At 45.5% G+C, this 16,786-nt stretch overlaps 1 protein-coding gene across 2 annotated transcripts in view; it reads left to right on the forward strand.

Annotated features, from left to right (window-relative positions):
* The first annotated feature begins 12,909 nt into the window (after window positions 1–12,909).
* ARSJ (arylsulfatase family member J) overlaps window positions 12,910–16,786 on the forward strand; it is a 37,517-nt gene continuing 33,640 nt past the window's right edge. For both annotated transcript variants that reach the window (XR_005256872.1, XM_038136331.1), the window contains exon 1: window positions 12,910–13,616. Coding sequence is in view for 1 of the 2 variants with exons in the window: in XM_038136331.1 (XP_037992259.1) it covers window positions 13,249–13,616 (368 nt within the window). In the remaining variant the exon portion in view is untranslated. The remainder of the gene's footprint in view (window positions 13,617–16,786) is intronic.

Below are 16,786 nucleotides of genomic sequence, written 5' to 3' on the forward strand. Positions count from 1 at the left end.
TTCTTAGTGAGTGCATTGTGGCTGGCATTAATTTTGGTGATTGAAACTCAGATTCTGCAATTTCTTTTTAGCTCATGTTTTTCTGTACAGTGAAATGACACTTGTGGACCCATTCTTATCCAGTCAGCAATTCCATGATGCCCCTGAGGAGGCACGATTTCCACTTCTGCCAAAAACCCTGCCTGTGTTGTACTTGCCTCACATGAGCAGCGGGGCTGTTTATGATAGGAATTTTGATTGTGAATGGCAGCGTGTGCAGGATCAGGGCCACAGTCAGTGTGGGGTAAAGCAGATGGCTCAGAGTATAGGTCTGGTTTCATTCCACTCCCAGGTACTGCGAGGAGCCAGCAGGGAGGAGGTGTTTCCAAATGCCTGGAGGCAGCACTCACATACTGTGAAAATCCTGATTATGCTGACAGACTTACCCCGGGCTTACATCTGTACTGAATTACAGGAGCTCCCCGTGTTTCAGCAAATCACCGCGGCGCTTTCTGATTGCTGCAGTGTTTCTGCTTCCCTCTCCCTAGATGGGACAGCAGAGAGGTTCCATGGGTGGGTTATATTCCAGGTAGGCTGTCAGGGGTTTCTTCCATGCCTCTAAGATTTCTACAGAATTGCGTGTTTAGCATTTACAGCTTGTGTTAATGATGGCTATAAAGTTGTTTGTCTTCATGGAATTAGATATATCCATAAGGCATTTTCCAGCTCAGCTATGCTGAGGCAATAAAGCAAATTCTGCTGGCATTACTCACTGCAGTAATTCCCAAATAATTAGTCATCCTAGGTAATGGATGTGTGATGTGTCCCAGTCATAAAGTGCATAATGCAGGCTATGGACATAAAACACGGCGGCTGCTTGGGAAACACAAAACCAGAAATCAAATTGCTCAAGTTCAGTAAGGAGCCAGCTTCACACTTCCCTGTTCTCAAGTCCTCCTGTGAAGCTTTTCTTCCACTTCTAGAGTTAGGAAATTCCAGTTCTGTTCTTCAACCTTGCATAAGTGGATTTCCTGGTTTTTCACTTCAAATTGCTTATTTGTTACTGAGAAATACTAACACATATATGCAGGCTTGTTTTAATTTCCCTCTCCTCACAAAGAGGAGTATCAATTGACATTGATACTGATACTGGCTGCCTTAAAAGCAGGAATACGGGTGGGGTTCCCCCCCCCCCCCAGTTTTACCTTTTGGCTGACGTTCTTCTATCCTGGCATTAAAGGCTTCCCAGGGTGTAATTCATCCTGGTAAAGTGTTGTACATAGTGCTCACAGTGTTTAGTGAATGTTGCACAGAGAGGAAATTTACTGTTGGAAAATAAATCATCCTGGACTGATTCCAGAAGCGTTCACCAAGTGTGTATGTGTGTGTATCTGTTTGTGCTTGAGTTTTGCCTGTGTGAATTGGGATTTTGTCTCCATAAACTGGTGCTCAATATCCATAGAAACAGCAATATTGATAATGTCCTAAAATCTGTTCAGTACATGGTATTACAACAATTTGCATCAAGGCTGTATTACATTTTCTTCCTGAAGAATTTCTAAAACATGTAAATATGTCCTTAAGGAGATCTCTGTGATCAGTGCAACAACAAAGGAAGGAGACAGATTGCTCAAAGCACAGTGTGTCATGCAGTAATTTCCAGTGGGCTAATCATATTAACAGAGAAAATACTGGTGCCAGTTTTACTTTAACTAGTAAAGTTTTATTGAGTGCTACTGTCCCTAGCTGCTGCCCTTAACTTCATCTGATTACAAAACCATCTACAGTTTGGAGCTGCTTTTATAGCTCACCCTTCTTATAGGGGAACAGCTGGCAAAAAGCAAAACCATGAAATACCAACTCTTAAAATACAAAAAGTGGAAAAAAGATCATAAATATAAAACCAAAATATTGGTTTTATTACATCGGTGGTAATGACCTCACTGGGCTTTCCAAAATGCAAAGTAATCTGGATCTCTGAGGCTCCCCTGAGTGTTATGAAAGTCAGTGGAATAAGCATGGCCTTAGTGAAATCCCACTGGGAAGGCCTCTGTGATTCTGGAACCCATCAGTGATAAATTGGATGGAAGGGAGATTCCCCCCAAAATAAGCCTCCCCACTGCTTTTGCTGTGCGTCAGGACAGAGCTATTCCTAATTGCAGATATGAAGTGATTGCTGTGCTGTCTCTGTTACAGACTCCTTTTCCAGCATTCTCTTTCCTTAAGTGTGCTTTGAAATTTTCATTTGAGCCCATTCTCTTTTTTATTCCTCAAAAAAGCAGTGTGATCCCTAGCAAATTTGTTAAACCTTTTCTTAAAATTTGTTACACGTTATTCCTAAGGTGTAAGTGGCTTTGACCCAGAAAACATTTTGGGATCTCAGTTTTATGCTATTACCAGACCTTTAAAGGTCCCTCCAAGACAAAGCACTCCCTGTCCCTAGCACACTGCTTTATGTACCAGGCTGTTTTGGGATTCACACTTTGTCCTGCTGGGCAAATTGCAGAGTTCCCAGAGCCCTACTGGTGATTCATGTCTCTTTGCAAGGTATAGAAGTGACTCCAAGAGACTTTGTGGCAGCCAATTTTTGGGGTCCTGACACTCAGGTTAAAAACTGACCTCACAGGGAGTTTAGTCCATTTTAACATTCCTGCAGCTACTTCAGAATGCATTTTCTTGTGCATCCCTGCAGATCTCTGTGTGTGATGTGTTGGAATTTTGTGGTTCAGCAGTCTGTGGCAAGCAACAGGCGAGGAGAAAATCCTGTAGTTTGGGAATCATTGGAGTTCCATATGCAAACCTTGAGCGATGTGTATTGAGTGATATAAGAGTCTCCACCGACCATATATTCCTGATTTCTGTGAATTGGTTCCAACCTCGCACACTTAAATCTTTTTAACCCCAAAATTTTACCCGAGGGACTCTTTCTCTGACTATTGGAAACAGTAGACTGGGATCAAGGTTCTGGATCAAAGTCTGATCAGCACAATACCTTCCACTTGAGAGTTAATACACCCACTCCATTAGTCATAAAATATGGAAAGGAACCAAGTTTCCTGTTCCATGTCTCCAGGCATATCCAAGTTACTGTATCCTTGGAATGAGGACTATGGGATATTTGTTTGGTGAATTTGAAGTGAGCCATCTAGGAGCAGAACTGTGGATTTGATCGGAATTTCTAGTAATTGTGTGAGCTCTGCTGTAACCAGAGATTGGCACGATTTGCTGTAAACCAAAAAAGGGAAATTGATGTCTTCATCAGGACGGTTGAAATCCGACAAGAGAGAGACCGAAGTTAGTTGCAAGCAAGGCTCTTCTGGGGGGGACCTCCGAGGTTTTTGGCTCCAGGTTTCTGCCATGGCAGGGAATTGCCTTCTCAAGCCCCATTGATACAGTTGCCAAGCCCATCTTTAATCGGTGACAGCCTCGGCACTAAGCAAAAATAGGCCTCTTGGATTTTCAGAAGGCAACTTGTGTGGTTTGCCTCTACACAGACTCTGATTTTTACAGATGAGCTCAAGCATCCAAATAATAACTTTAAGAATAAATTCTAATCTAGACATTCTGCTAATAAAATCAAAATCTATCAATTATGTTCAGTTAATCCATGTTTATGGCAGTTCAGTCACAGATCACTTAGTGAACTACACAGCTTTCTACTTCTTCAATGATTATTCTAAACCTGATATTTTCTTCTAGGTAAAATAGGTATGTCCATTTTTATCATTAATGTTGGCTAACATTTGGATGTTGCCTCTGATAAGGGTGAAACACAGCTAAAGACATACAATACAGCTGCTGGGCTGCTGGCTTTAACAATTTTATCAGCACTGAAATTTACTTACGGGCTCAAACCTGAGTGTGAGAGGCAAATGAAACATGCCTTGAGATTATTTGTGGTAAAAATGTGGGAGTGTTCTTGCTTTTTTCCCTTAAAAAATGAAGAGATAATGCATTAAAATTACAAAGTTCAGAAAAGATATAGGATCCAAAATGTATTAAACAAAAATATTTTTAAAAATCCCATGAGAATTAGGTGCCTGACCTATGATCTGAAGACATAGCTCTTTGGCAATATTATAAATGCCCATGAATACATTTATAACATTTATAATTGTTTACTTTAGAGACAATATTAGACGGAATTTCCCATAACAGTAAAAAAAGAGCTTGTATTTTATATCTCTTTACCCAAACCAAAAGATGGATACGGCTTACTCATAAGTGTGTCATTGCCACATGTCAGAAAAAAGGGCAACACACTCACTCTGAATTCTTGTATTTCACACAGTTCTATTGTACAAAATACAATTTGGGTTTTTATTTTATGATAATTGAAGTAGTCGAAGTTTAGACCATACATGTTCTTACTGTGTCCAGAATTCTGAGGGTTTATGGTAGCAGGAGTTCTGTGGGTGAAAGAACCTGGGCAATAAAGAGCACTGAAAATTAACAGAAACAACTATTGTTTTATCCATCATATATGTATATAAAAAAGTATTGACCTACTGGCAGCTGCAAATTATTACAGCTTTAAGAGCAGATTTTGCCAAATACAAGCACTTAAAGTCCGTTTTTCAGGGAAGAAGTGTAACCTGAGGATCAAATAACTCAAGGCTTTCGCAGCTGATACAGAATCTGCTGACACCCAGTTGAGGAAATTAGTTTCTCAGGGCTTTTTCCTCTGTTGATTTTTTTTTTTCGCTGCTGAATGTGGTGATAGTTTCTATTTCGCAGCATTTACAAGGCCTAGCACTGGGGAAAGGAGGAAACTAAAGTAGTAAAGCTTCCCCTAAGCCGAGGCAATTATTTTAGCAACTGCAGAATCATGATGCTACAGCAGCTGGTGTCATTCCAAGAGCATTCCATAGCTCATTAGAGCTCCATAGCTGCATGTCCATGATGTTCCACAGACTTCAATGGGTCTTACTTCAACCACTCCTTGGGTAAAACATGTTCCTCCTACCTTTGGGCACTGTGGAATGGTGTGCACACTTCACAGGAAGGTGTTTTTTCCAGGATAGGGTTTGGAAAGCTACCTGAGGCTGTCAGTACCCACACACCTGCTCGCACAGGGTATTCACACAACGCTCCATGCCTGCAGCCTGTGGCACAGCTCAGAGATTTACTGCGAACTCCTAGCAAACAGCAAAGAAAGAGGAGCAGCCTGTTCTGTCTCAAGCACTTGCAGAAGAAAAGGCAACGTTTGCTCTCTAGAAACACAGAGGGACCTCTAACAACGCGTTCTTTGAACGCTCTGCCCGTGCCTTTTCCTGCCCTGGGAGAGGGATTTGCTTCCCGACGCAACGTGCAACGCCGCAAACTCCTAAGGCAGCATAAAAGTATTACTGTTCAGTGTCTGAAGAGATCTGTCCCTGGTGGAGCTGAGCTTAATGATACTGTCAGTAGTCCAGAGCTGGCAGCGCAGGACCTGCACGGGTAATTCATCCCGAACGGGAAGGCCAGGAGACAGGAGGTTTTCATTTCAGCGTGGGGAAGGAAACACAAACCCACCTGGGAGAGCAGCTTGCTTTTATTGCACAGCTCTGTCTGTCTGAAGTCCTCTCGCAGGAGCTGAGCCTGTGCTTGGAAAGGGGATGGAGGAATGCAGAATTCTGGGAGCAGATAAGAAACGATGGGTGTCGAGGCAGGACAACAGAGCGTGTTGATGAATCCCAGCTTCGTTGTTACAGGAGAGCAAAGCTTCTTTTAGAAGATCACTTTGGTGATCTTCTGAAAGAGGATTGAGTTTCCTCATTGCCCACAGAGTGTTGGGTTACCGGTGGAGATGTTTCACAAGGTTTGTGTGTAATTGAAAAGACAGCCTGATGCGAGCCATTGAACATGCCTGACAGGAATTCGGAAGAGGGAATCGGTGGGGCTTCATCCACAAGGCCAGGACGGTGCTGGGGCTGTTAATGCAAGCAGCCATTTGTGTGATGTTACCAGAGCAGAACTCTGGAAAGGGTTCTCAGAAAATTCTTAATTCATTACGTGTGCATTTCGGGCAGGCAGGGGATGGTATGTTTTCAGAAATCCTGGCAGTCATCCAGGCCCAGCTGAAATCCCATCTAACCTATGGAGCTGCTGACTCCGAGAATGCTCACACATTCCCAGAGGAAGTCAGAGAAACACTTTACCTGCAGAATTTCGGCTCCTTGTTATTACCTCCACTGCAACAGTGCCCTGAGGCTCTCATTTGCATAACACACTCCTATACAATGTTTCGCCTGGGATTTATCACCCTGTGTGGAATCAGAGTGGTTTCATGGTTTTTAATTACTGATGGACCTTAATCAGCAGTTTTTGGTTGCTCTGGTGTTCAGAACACGCTGCTGCCTACATTTTACATTTCTATGATTCAGTGTAGCCCCTGAATTCCATTCTGGACAGCTTTTGCAGTAGAATTTGATAAATGCATTCTCCTAGCTCCTTACCTCTTGGTTCCTAAGCAACACTTATTTTCTGCTAGGTTAGTTACCCCTTTACCTGCTGCTTTATGACACAAAGTAGACAGTAGTTTTCCCGAACACAGGAAGGGATTTTAGTGTGGCAAGGGGTTTTTAAAATAATGTAAAATTGGTTAATAGTCATTTACATGTGTAGCTGCTCTATTAATTTTGGAAGAATTGATGATTTCATCCTAGATCCTAGAAAAAAGTGCCTGCAGCAGAAAAAGGCACATGCAGCCGTTATCCACAACAGGAATAGTCTCAGCAGCACTGCACAAGAGAAGAGCTTTATTTGACTCCTGTCCATCGAGGAGTCTTTTTCCAGCAGGCTGTAAGTCAGGCTCCTGAGGCTGTATCTGCACAGCAGCTTTAATGCAGTTTATCTTATCTCTAGATGGAGAGGTCATTTCTACCAAAGACCTTTCTAAGAAGCAATAGATAGAGCCTCATTCATAAAAATGGGAATAATTCAGTGAGGGAATTTGCCCCCCAGACAAATATACCTTCTCATATTCATAATAAATAGCATTTCTTTTGAAGTACCTTGTGTTCACACATACTTAGATAATTTACCAAAAAAATTACTTTACTTGCATGAAGTATTGATTGATTTAAATATCAAAAAAGAGATTTATAGCACATTTCTCCTTAAAAGCCTTGTGGTTCTTTTTAAAATTCAAATCTTCTTTATCGTATTCTATCTCTCAATGCATGTTTTGGTTATGTGAGTAGGCAGAGAGTTTAGGATTGGGTGAGGAATGCAAGAAGTTGCCTTATGGACAGGACAGTATCAAATTTAGACTAGAAATAAAATACAGAAGTTTCAGTGATTGTGGTTAACAACTGGAATAGTGAATCAGGGTCTATAATCATAACTTTGTAGTGAAGTATTGGTTAGTTTCTAAAACATTTGCCCACATGTTTATAAGAGCATTATTTCAGGGAAGTTCTGTCGTCTCTGTGACATGAGCTGCTACACAGATGGTAGTGGTGGGCTCTTCCAGCTTTTAAACCTATAACTAAATCTGATTCTTACTGTCTGCCCCAAAGGCTGCCGTGACCGCTTTGAAAATCTCACAGTAAAGTTCTTGCAGTACACAGTTGCAAAAATGAAATGTACTAGTGGGTTTAAAGCAAACCCAAGGCAGTATTTCTCACAGTGCAGGAGCCAAACTGGCTATGAGATCAAAACCAGGAACAGGTTCAATAGAAAACCATATCATTTCCCTCCCAATTATTGATTGTGACACAATAAACCCAGGAAATACCTAACCTGCTGGGTGCTGGAAGGGACCCATTTCCCAGACAAGAGGCATTTGTTCCAGCTCCAGGCAGATAAGGAATATGCCAGATCAAGCTTTATTGCTCTTTCCAGTGAGTGCAGGAGGAATGCAAGTTGGTGCTTCTGTGATTTGACTGGTTACTTCTGCTTTTGAGTTTAGTCCTCCTGTTTGGTTTGTGAGTAGCTGGGATTACTGAGCCACAGAGATGACATTTATGATCCATTACCTAACACTTCTCTGCAGCAATGACATTCTAGCAGTTAATAATTCTGAACCAGAAACGAGCTGAATGAAATGGCCCAGGCAAAGGTGAAGGAGCAAGGTGTAGGGTGGGTTTGGGTTGGTGTTTGGCTGGTTTTTGTTTGTTTGGTTTTTTCTGTGGAGGTAATGACTGGGTGTTTGGGGGTTGTGATTGTTGGGTTTTCTGTGTTGGGTGTTTGGTTTTTTTTGTGTCTGTGTGTGTGTGTGTGTGTGTGTTTTGTTTTCTTGGGTTTTTTTTACCTGAATCATGATAAGGTGAAATTAGGATTTATTACCCGAGTAATCTCTGATGTTGCAATCTGTAGAGTTCTGTATGCATGAAGCTTTTATTTGGTGTGCAGCAGTGAATCATCTGAATGCCATTTCTAGTATTTAACAGCTATTTAAAACATCCCGAGCCTTACAAACACTTCATTAGCATTCTTCCTTCTAAGGACAAGCACCATTCCTGGTTTAAATCATCCCTCTCCGTTAAAGCATGCATTGGAAAGGCACAGCCAGCGTTTTGTCAGCTGTGCACCCCTAACCTTGAAATCAAATCCTTCACGAGACCAGAAGAAATCCTTAGAATTATATTTTTGCTGTAGTTGTACCCTTTTGACCAGTCTATATTTTCAGCTTTATTGTTGCATGGGATAAAAATGTCCTTTTGTGTGAATGCCAGGCAGTTGGTAGAACACTTGCAGCAGTCTGTGGTGTATCCCTCCTAAAATAGGAAAGTTTTGTTCTGGACAGAAAAGAAAAGAGGAAAAGGTTTTTCTTCCATTGTAAAACTTCAGTAATTTTGAAAAGAGAATAAATCTTCCCTCCTGTTTAAACTTCTTAGATTTATGTTGCAGTTGCATTCATTATAAGCTCATGCCTTGCCCCACTTCTCGTTCTGGCCTTTTTAAGTGCACTAGAGTGCAGTTTTAAACGAGAGTGCAAGTTTTAAACAGGACAGGTGACCTTTGTGTAAAACCCCAGGCTTTAGGAACAGATGAGACTGTTCCCTCCGTACTGTTAGTGGCAAGGAAACCGTGCTGGAGACTGTAGCTGAGAAAGATATTCAGCCAACATGCCAAAGCTTCAAAGCACTAACATGCTGATGGCTGTGGCAGCCTCTGAATGTGTGCTGTAACCTCTTCAAATTATTTGGCTCTTCAGAGGCTCAGTAAAGCCAGAAAAGTGTCCACACCCCTTGCTCTGACAGCCAGAGAACTGTGACCTGTGCTCAGTGACCTGGTCCAGTGGAAGGTGTCCCTGCCCATGGCACAGGAATGGAACTAGATGGTCTTTAAGGTCCCTTTCTGTGACTTCTCCTGGCGCCTGCTACTGAAATGTCCCCTTTTCCTACAGAAGCACACCAGTTGCTGTTTCCAGAAGCAGCCATTTCAGTAGGACTACAGGAATTTAAAGACTTGGTTCCATTTCACTTGGGACCATAAACCTTATGTAACTGGGAAATGGGAGACTCCTCCAGGAAGGCCAGCCCCAGCTCCAAAGTTTTGTTGTTTCAGTGATTACAGGGACTGACACGAGAGGGATATCTAAGGTCACATCCCAGATTTCCAGTGTGACTTTATTGGCATCAGTTGAGTGACTGCACATTTGCATCAGAGCAGGCAGCTGAGATCAGGGTCTGGACCTTTGCCTACGAAATACGGCAGGGAGTTGAGGAAAGTCTGTGTTAAATATAGAATAAGCTGAAAGCAAAGCTCTGTTTATGTCATCATAAAGCAGGGAATAAGCCATGGGTGGAATCTGAGCATTCCCAAGCAGCACATCTGAAAATTAATTACCAGGGTCCACCGAAGGAGGCAAAGGGAATGATGTCAAGCTTGTGACTCGCCAGACTTCTATTCATGTTGTAGTTTGCTGTTTTCAGTGATGAGTGCCTGGCAAAAGCACAGCACCCACCTGGAAAGCAGAGTGCAGGGATGTCCCACCTTTTCCTTCCCCTGTGAGGAAGGACAAGGACACGGAGGACAGGGCCGTGCAGAAACGAGCAAGGTGGGAGGAAATGCACAGAAATTACTACTGTTCTTGGAAATATGTAGAATATTGACTCTGTGTGTAGGCCAAAGCCTGCTTCATTCTTCCTCTAGTTGCAGCAATTCAGCTAAAAATAGCAGTTCACAAAGCTGTTCTTTGGGCAGACAAAGTTTCCTGGCCTCAGGCATGATTGGGAATTACACATCCCAAATTGCATCCTTCCTTGTTACTGACAGCTGTGAGTCACAGGTAAGAGAAACATGTAGGCTTCAGCGAGGAAGAATTACCTTTCTCCAGCTAGGAAGAATTACCTTTTCAAGACCGACCTAAGGGTTAGAAAAACAGGTATAATGTTATTGTAGGAGCCTTAGCACTCACTTGAATCTATTTTTTTCTATAAACTGTCTTCCCGAGACCCGACCATTATTGTTGCTGTTTCTCTGTAACTTGGAGTGAAGCTGTCTCTCAGGAAGAGTGCTGGCACAAGGAGTGAGAGTTGGCACGTCCAGCCTTCGTGCTGGAGCTCCCTCCATTCTCCTGCACCGCAGGACTGTCACCTTTGCGAGGCAGCTGGCACAAAGGGCCATCAGCGCAGAGAAAGGAAACGGAACACGTGTTCTTCTCGGGATATCTTTGTGTGTCAGGCATGTCTGGCTCGGGAAGAGCAGGTTAGTGGCAGCCTGATCTGAAAGAACCAGCAAAGGGCAGCTCTAAGAGCCCCCACCCGGGCTGCAGGTAACTGCAGATGAGCCTCCAACTGCAGCCATCCTCTCTGCACAAATTTCATTTTATGGCCTCAGTACACACAGAGACTGCATAGCAAGGGCTAAAAATATATCCCTTCCTAATGGTGTGCTAAATTCAGTTTTAACTAGTGTATGTTTGAATTAATGTATTCACTGCGCTCAAGTTTAAATACCTATGGATGTTCAAGATTTCTCTCCCCTCAGGGAAAAAATACTTCCTCCAGCTTTCACAACTCTTCTGCTCCTTTCACTGAGCATCCTGAATGGGCTCTATAAACCTTGGCTACAATTTCCGAGCATCTACAAATATTTCCTTAAGAAGAATATTAATAGCACATTATCTTCTAAGGCCTCTCTGCTTGAAGGTCAGCTGAGTGTTTTGCTGACATAAGCCTACTTTTGTTTTTGCAAAAGTGGGAGAAAAAAAAGAAAAAAAAGGAAGCTTTGTCAGGCCCAAAAAGAGAGAAGGTCAAGTTTATAGATGTCTGGCAGAGATTGCCCTCGAATATTTTCATTTGCAGCTGGGTGGGGACTAACAGGGCTTGGTATGGTTAGTGGGGCACTGGAAAGTCACAGGCTCTGCTCTCCTCCTGTCTTCTTAGAGCTGTTCTATGGCATCTTCTTAATAATATATTTTCCTACTTTACTACTTGCAAATATGAATATATACAGTTGATCAGATACTTATATCATACATATCAACATCATAGATACCCTGATGTTTGCCTGGGTTCCGTGGTGCTACTACAGCTTATATTAAAAGGGGATCGTCATGTCTTGTTTGTGTTACAGGCAAAATGCCATCACTAATTTGATTTGCACTTGACCATTTATGGATGTAGGTGTCTACATACATTCTTTTGGTCTTGTAAACGTGGGGAAAAGAAGTAAAAATTGGAATAGAAAATTCTTTTAAAGGAAGTGTAACTTCAAGGAATTGTAGAAGGGTTTGGGTTGGAAGTAACCTCTAATTCCACCCCTTCTGCCATGGGCAGGGATGGTAGATGAAAATGTCATGGTTTCTAAAGATTTTGGATTTTTATTTTTTTTTAAGAGCTTGTGTTAACATGCTGTGATTTCAGAAGATATTCTACCTCAGAAGTTAAACTGCAGGTTTTAGGTGCAGTTGTTACTTTATTGTATCATTGTTCAGCGTGGACAAGCCCTTGAGCAGCACGCTGAAATCCCTAAATCCACTCCCATGTTTTCCTGCTGTAGCATTGAAAACTTCAGTGTGACACTTAGTTATTTCTGAATATGCCTTTTTCAATGGAAATTTTAGAGTGGGGACAGTTTTGTACAGCCTGGTGAGAACTGAATCAGTTGGATTTGACCCAAATTAAAGTTCTCTCAAGACAGCCCTACTTTATTGTTAATCCGAGAGGTATCCCAGAGGGATGTAGGAAGTCCCTTGGCAGGGGCCAGCTGGAGCTTAGCACAGAGGTGCAGGAACTTAGAGGGCTTGGTCCAAGGGCCTGTTTTTAAGAGTTAATGCTTTATAAAACCTGGTGTGACTAAAAGTCGTTCATGCTGACTCACGTTAGACAGGTCAGACCTGCAGATTTACTTCAGCCTAATCGTGTGTGAATATCAGTTTCTGCTTGACTCGGTGTCTTCCAGGGCAGGGTGAAGTTGTATTTTGCAACTGCAGCACATTCGTGCTTTAACCCAAATTCTTAAAAGTGATTGTATTCTGCAAAGGCGCATTCCTGGCGTTTGCCACAGCCTCGCCAGAATTGGAGGGTTTGGGATTTGGGGCTGTTTTGTGGCTGGAAACAAATCCGGTACGTTCATACCTTCCAGATGTTTGTGGCCAAGTCAGAAACACTTGAAACAATCAATATTTCGAGGGGGCGGAAGGAGCAGGACCACCTCGCTGTGGGGGGGAGGCTGGAGCTGGCGGCCGAACGGGGTGGGGGGTTTTCCTCTGGGATGCGGGGGGCGGGCGAGGGAGGGGAGGAGGTGCGGGCAGAGGGGAGGAGAGGGAAAGGAAGAGAAGAGTTGCGGACGGGTCGGGCCGGGGCAGGAGCCGGGGTTGCGGAGGGGCCGGGCAGGGAGGAGCGGGGCTGCGGGCGCTGCCGGGGCCGGGGTGCCCCTGTCCTCCGGCGGGTCCGAGCACCGGGAGCCACCGGGGGCGGTGGCGAGGGTGGGCGGAGGGAGCGGGGAGGGAGCGGCGCGGCCCGGCAGCGCCGGCGGAGGCGGGCGGGGGGCGGCCCGTCCCGGCCCCGTCCCGTCCCGTCCCGGGGCGCCCCGGCTCGCCCCGCCATGGGCAGCGGCCCCGGGACGGGCTGGCAGCGGCGCCCCGGCGCGGGGCCGGGGGCGGGCCGAGGGTGCTGTGACCCCCGGCGGGGCCCTGCCCACCCGCCCGGCTCCGGCACCGGCTCCGGCACCGGCTCCAGCGGCTGAAGTTGCCGAAGTTGGGGCGGCTGCGATGTCCCTCGCCCGGCGGGAGCCCTGACGGGCGTCGCCCGTCCCGAGGCCGCCCGGCTTTGTTGGGTTTTTGTTGATTTATTTCCTTTTCGTTACTGTTTTCCTGCCCTCCCGCCGCGGTGGATGGCCCGCGGTGGGCGCCGCTGGCCGCGCCGCCCCAGCCCGGGGAGGATGGTGGCGGCGGTGCTGGCCGGGCTGTCCCTGCTCAGCCTCCTCACCTGCGGCTACCTGGCCTGGGGCGGCCGGCGGGGAGATGCCGGGGAGGCGCCGGGGGACCTGCTGGGAGAGGAGCCCGCGGCCGGCGCCCCCCGCTCGCAGCCGCACATCATCTTCATCCTGGCCGACGATCAGGGGTTCAGGGACGTGGGCTACCACGGGTCCGAGATCCGGACGCCCACGCTGGACAAGCTGGCTGCCGAAGGGGTCAAGCTGGAGAACTACTATGTCCAGCCCATGTGTACACCATCCAGAAGCCAATTGATCACTGGAAAGTAAGTTTGCTACTACTTCATCATTCGCCTCTCCAGCCCAAGCTCTGTCCCTGTAGGAAAGAGCAGGGGTGAGCCTGGCAGGTTCACGTCTGGGTTATCCTATGGGCAGAAGGTGCCTCTCTGGTTCCCTTAAAAGTCTTGAATGGAACGGACTTGTGATAGGTTTGAAACAGCGAAATAAAGCTGTCACCCCGGGAGGCAGGAGGGTTCAGCACTGCGAGCTGCCCCGCGGAGTGCTGGAGCACACTGGTGCTTACAGCATTGCTGACAGACGTGCTGGTTGTCAAGTAACGTCGCTATTGCTGGGAGCGAGCAGCTCTGCTTTGCTCTGTGATTTCCAGGGGACTCAGAGGAGGAGGAGGAAATGCCAGCCTTTCGTTTTCTCCTCTGTGTTCATTGCAGTTGGGTTACGGGTCTCACTGGCATTGTCTCGATGTGGGTTCTCTCCAGGGATTGTCCTGCATTTATGAAGTGGTGTCCCAGTGTGTCACGTGTGGATGGGCGCAGGGAGTTCAGGCTCTCTCAGCACCCTCATAGCTGCAGCACTGCTCTTGTCATTTTGCAGACAATTACAAACTTTGCTGCTAAGCCACTAAAATAGGTGCCTCTCCTAACCGGTGAGAGCTCTGGCTGGGTGTCATGTGCTTTGCCTTAAAGTTGTGTTATACTGTGGTCTTCTAACAAAATAATTACCCAACCTCAGGGCCTTACATCAGAAGGTTAATGAGGATGAAGGGGGGGAGTTTATGCATTTGAGCTGTAGGAACAATTTCTAAATCTCCAAGTGTGGACACATTTACTCTGGGACAGAACTTCCTTGTCTCTGTTTAGCTTTGCTCCGTTTGACAGGAACAGGCAACTCCTGAAAGAGCAAAACAAAATGAGAGGGAAAAAGTTTATTTTCTCCTTTCCCGAAGTATAAACAGGAACAAGGCCATGTTAATACTGCTGGTAGAAGAAACACATGTTAAATAAAACAAGCAACTGGCCTAGTGTCTCACATCTCCATGATGGAGCTGGAGATAATTCCCAGTCTCGGTCTATTTCCCAGACTTGCTGGACCAGGGAGATTTGCATGGAGAGCTGACACATTATCTAGAGCAAGAATTTCACACGGGTCTTTGTTTTGGTTTTATTTTTACTTCTTTGTGCAGACTGCGTCTCGGAAGTTATTTCGAGGCGCCTCCTCACTCATTCACAAGAGCAGAGCTGCCCTGCGGCAGCTCAGGCAGCAGCTTTCAAGGGAAACGTGTGCCAGGGTAGCGTTCAGTGCATCTCGGCTGTCTTTAGAGGCACGCAGCAGTTGGAGGCCAGGAGCTCGGCCAGCAGCACGTAGCCAGCCAGCTTTGTGAGCACGATGGTTTGGGAAGCAGTGCTTCACAAAGGCAATGTCATGCTGCACAGGAATGACTCATGCAGCAGCTGCAGGAATGGGATGACCGGGTTCCAGTGGAACCAGGGTGCTGCTCTGGCTCTCGGAGCCTGCAGAGATTGTCTAAACATGAGAAAAATACGAGTAAGAATAATTGTAACTCAGTTTAACTATTTTGATCCTTCTTTAAATACAGTAAAAGGTAGGCATGTTCTGGGGAACCCTGCTCTTTTCATCAGCTTGCCAGGCGGAAATGGTTCTGCAAATCTGCCTGCTTTGGTTTTGGAAACTTCTATAGGAAAAAAAAAATTTGCTTGTACTTCATCTTTATTTTCTTAGTCTGCTGGTCTGAAGCCCTTAGAGTATTTTTTTTTTTAATGTTTTTCTACTTTAGGGAAAAAGGAGCTGTAGAGAGAGAACTGTTTCTCATGTGTGAGAAATCAGGGAGGGATTGGTGAGGGGTAATAGCCTGGGTAGAGTACTCACAAGGCAGATTCAGAGAATACTGTTTCCATTCTTGATGAAGATAAATGCTTTGATGACTGCTTTTAATGCCTTCTTAGAAAGGGTGTCTTAATTAAAATGCCAGGATTTGGTCACTCCTAGTCCAGGACAAGTGCTGTTATTTCTTGAGTTCTTAAATGTGTTAGTTCCTGGCTAAAGACCTGCTCATCTTCTGGAGGATCACATAAATGCTTCTTGCCTCCCAATACACATCCAGTGCTTAACATAGTACCAAAGAATAGTTTAGGTCGGAAAGGACCTTTAAAGGGTTACCTAGTCCAGGTCCCTGCCGTGGACATGGACACCTTGAACTACAACATGTTCCAAACATAACCTGTTGGATCAGTCAAATCCAGAGGGACTTGTGTAAATCAGAGTCATGACTGACTCAGGTTGCCAAGTGGAAGTTAAATTTTGGAGAAGACTTTGAACGGCTCAAGTTCTTCACAGGTCTCCAGGCAGCCCCTCCATGGCCTGTGTTAGTAAAGAGACCCTTCTTTTGGTGGCTGTCCCGTGTGTGAACTATTACAGGGCAGGAGGCTGGAGATGACATGTTAGAAGGAAGAGGCAGCATTATTTTTTCCCCCTGTGCTGTACCGCAGTATGGCAGCTGGTGAGCTTGTCATCCTGACCTCTTCTGAGTCCCTGTCTACTTTCTCACACCCTGTGTGCGAGCCTTTGGCTACTTTCATTCCTTGCTTTCCCACAGTATTGTCACTTTCCCCGTTCACTCCATCCAAAACTATTGCTTTTAGGACACTGGTAGGGCTGGCTTCCACAGCTTTTTATTTTGGGCTTTACTTCTGGGTGTGTGGGGGGGTTGCAGCTGAGCTGAACCTCAGGAATGGAGAAGGAGGGCGTGAGCCAGTGGGCTGAGGGCCAGTGTGATGTGCTGGGGCTGTGAAGGGAGGTGAAGAGCAGCTCTGCACAGCAGCTGCACAGCTGGGATGGCAACAGGGACCTGGGTGACAGGGTGTGCTCTGCCCTGAGCAGCTCTGGGACACTGCCCGGCCTCTCCCACGTCCTACAGCTGGACTAAACCTGTGGTTGTCATTTGCTTGGGTGTGAGTGACATAAATTGTCTCCAGATGAATTGTTTTGTGTGATACGGTATTTTTTGTGATTGTTTCCTTCTTGAAGACAACAGGCGTGCCTCAAAACCTAAATAATTTGAGCAGAATGGGGTATCTGGCTGAAAGCCTGTAAGCTTGGAGTAGCATGTGTTGGGGTAGCTGCCCCAGTTCTGTGTAGCAGGCATTTAGCAAAGGAATCTGACAATTAATACTGGCTGATA

The sequence above is a fragment of the Motacilla alba genome, chromosome 4, assembly GCF_015832195.1.
Source record: "Motacilla alba alba isolate MOTALB_02 chromosome 4, Motacilla_alba_V1.0_pri, whole genome shotgun sequence".
Lineage (NCBI taxonomy): Eukaryota > Metazoa > Chordata > Aves > Passeriformes > Motacillidae > Motacilla > Motacilla alba.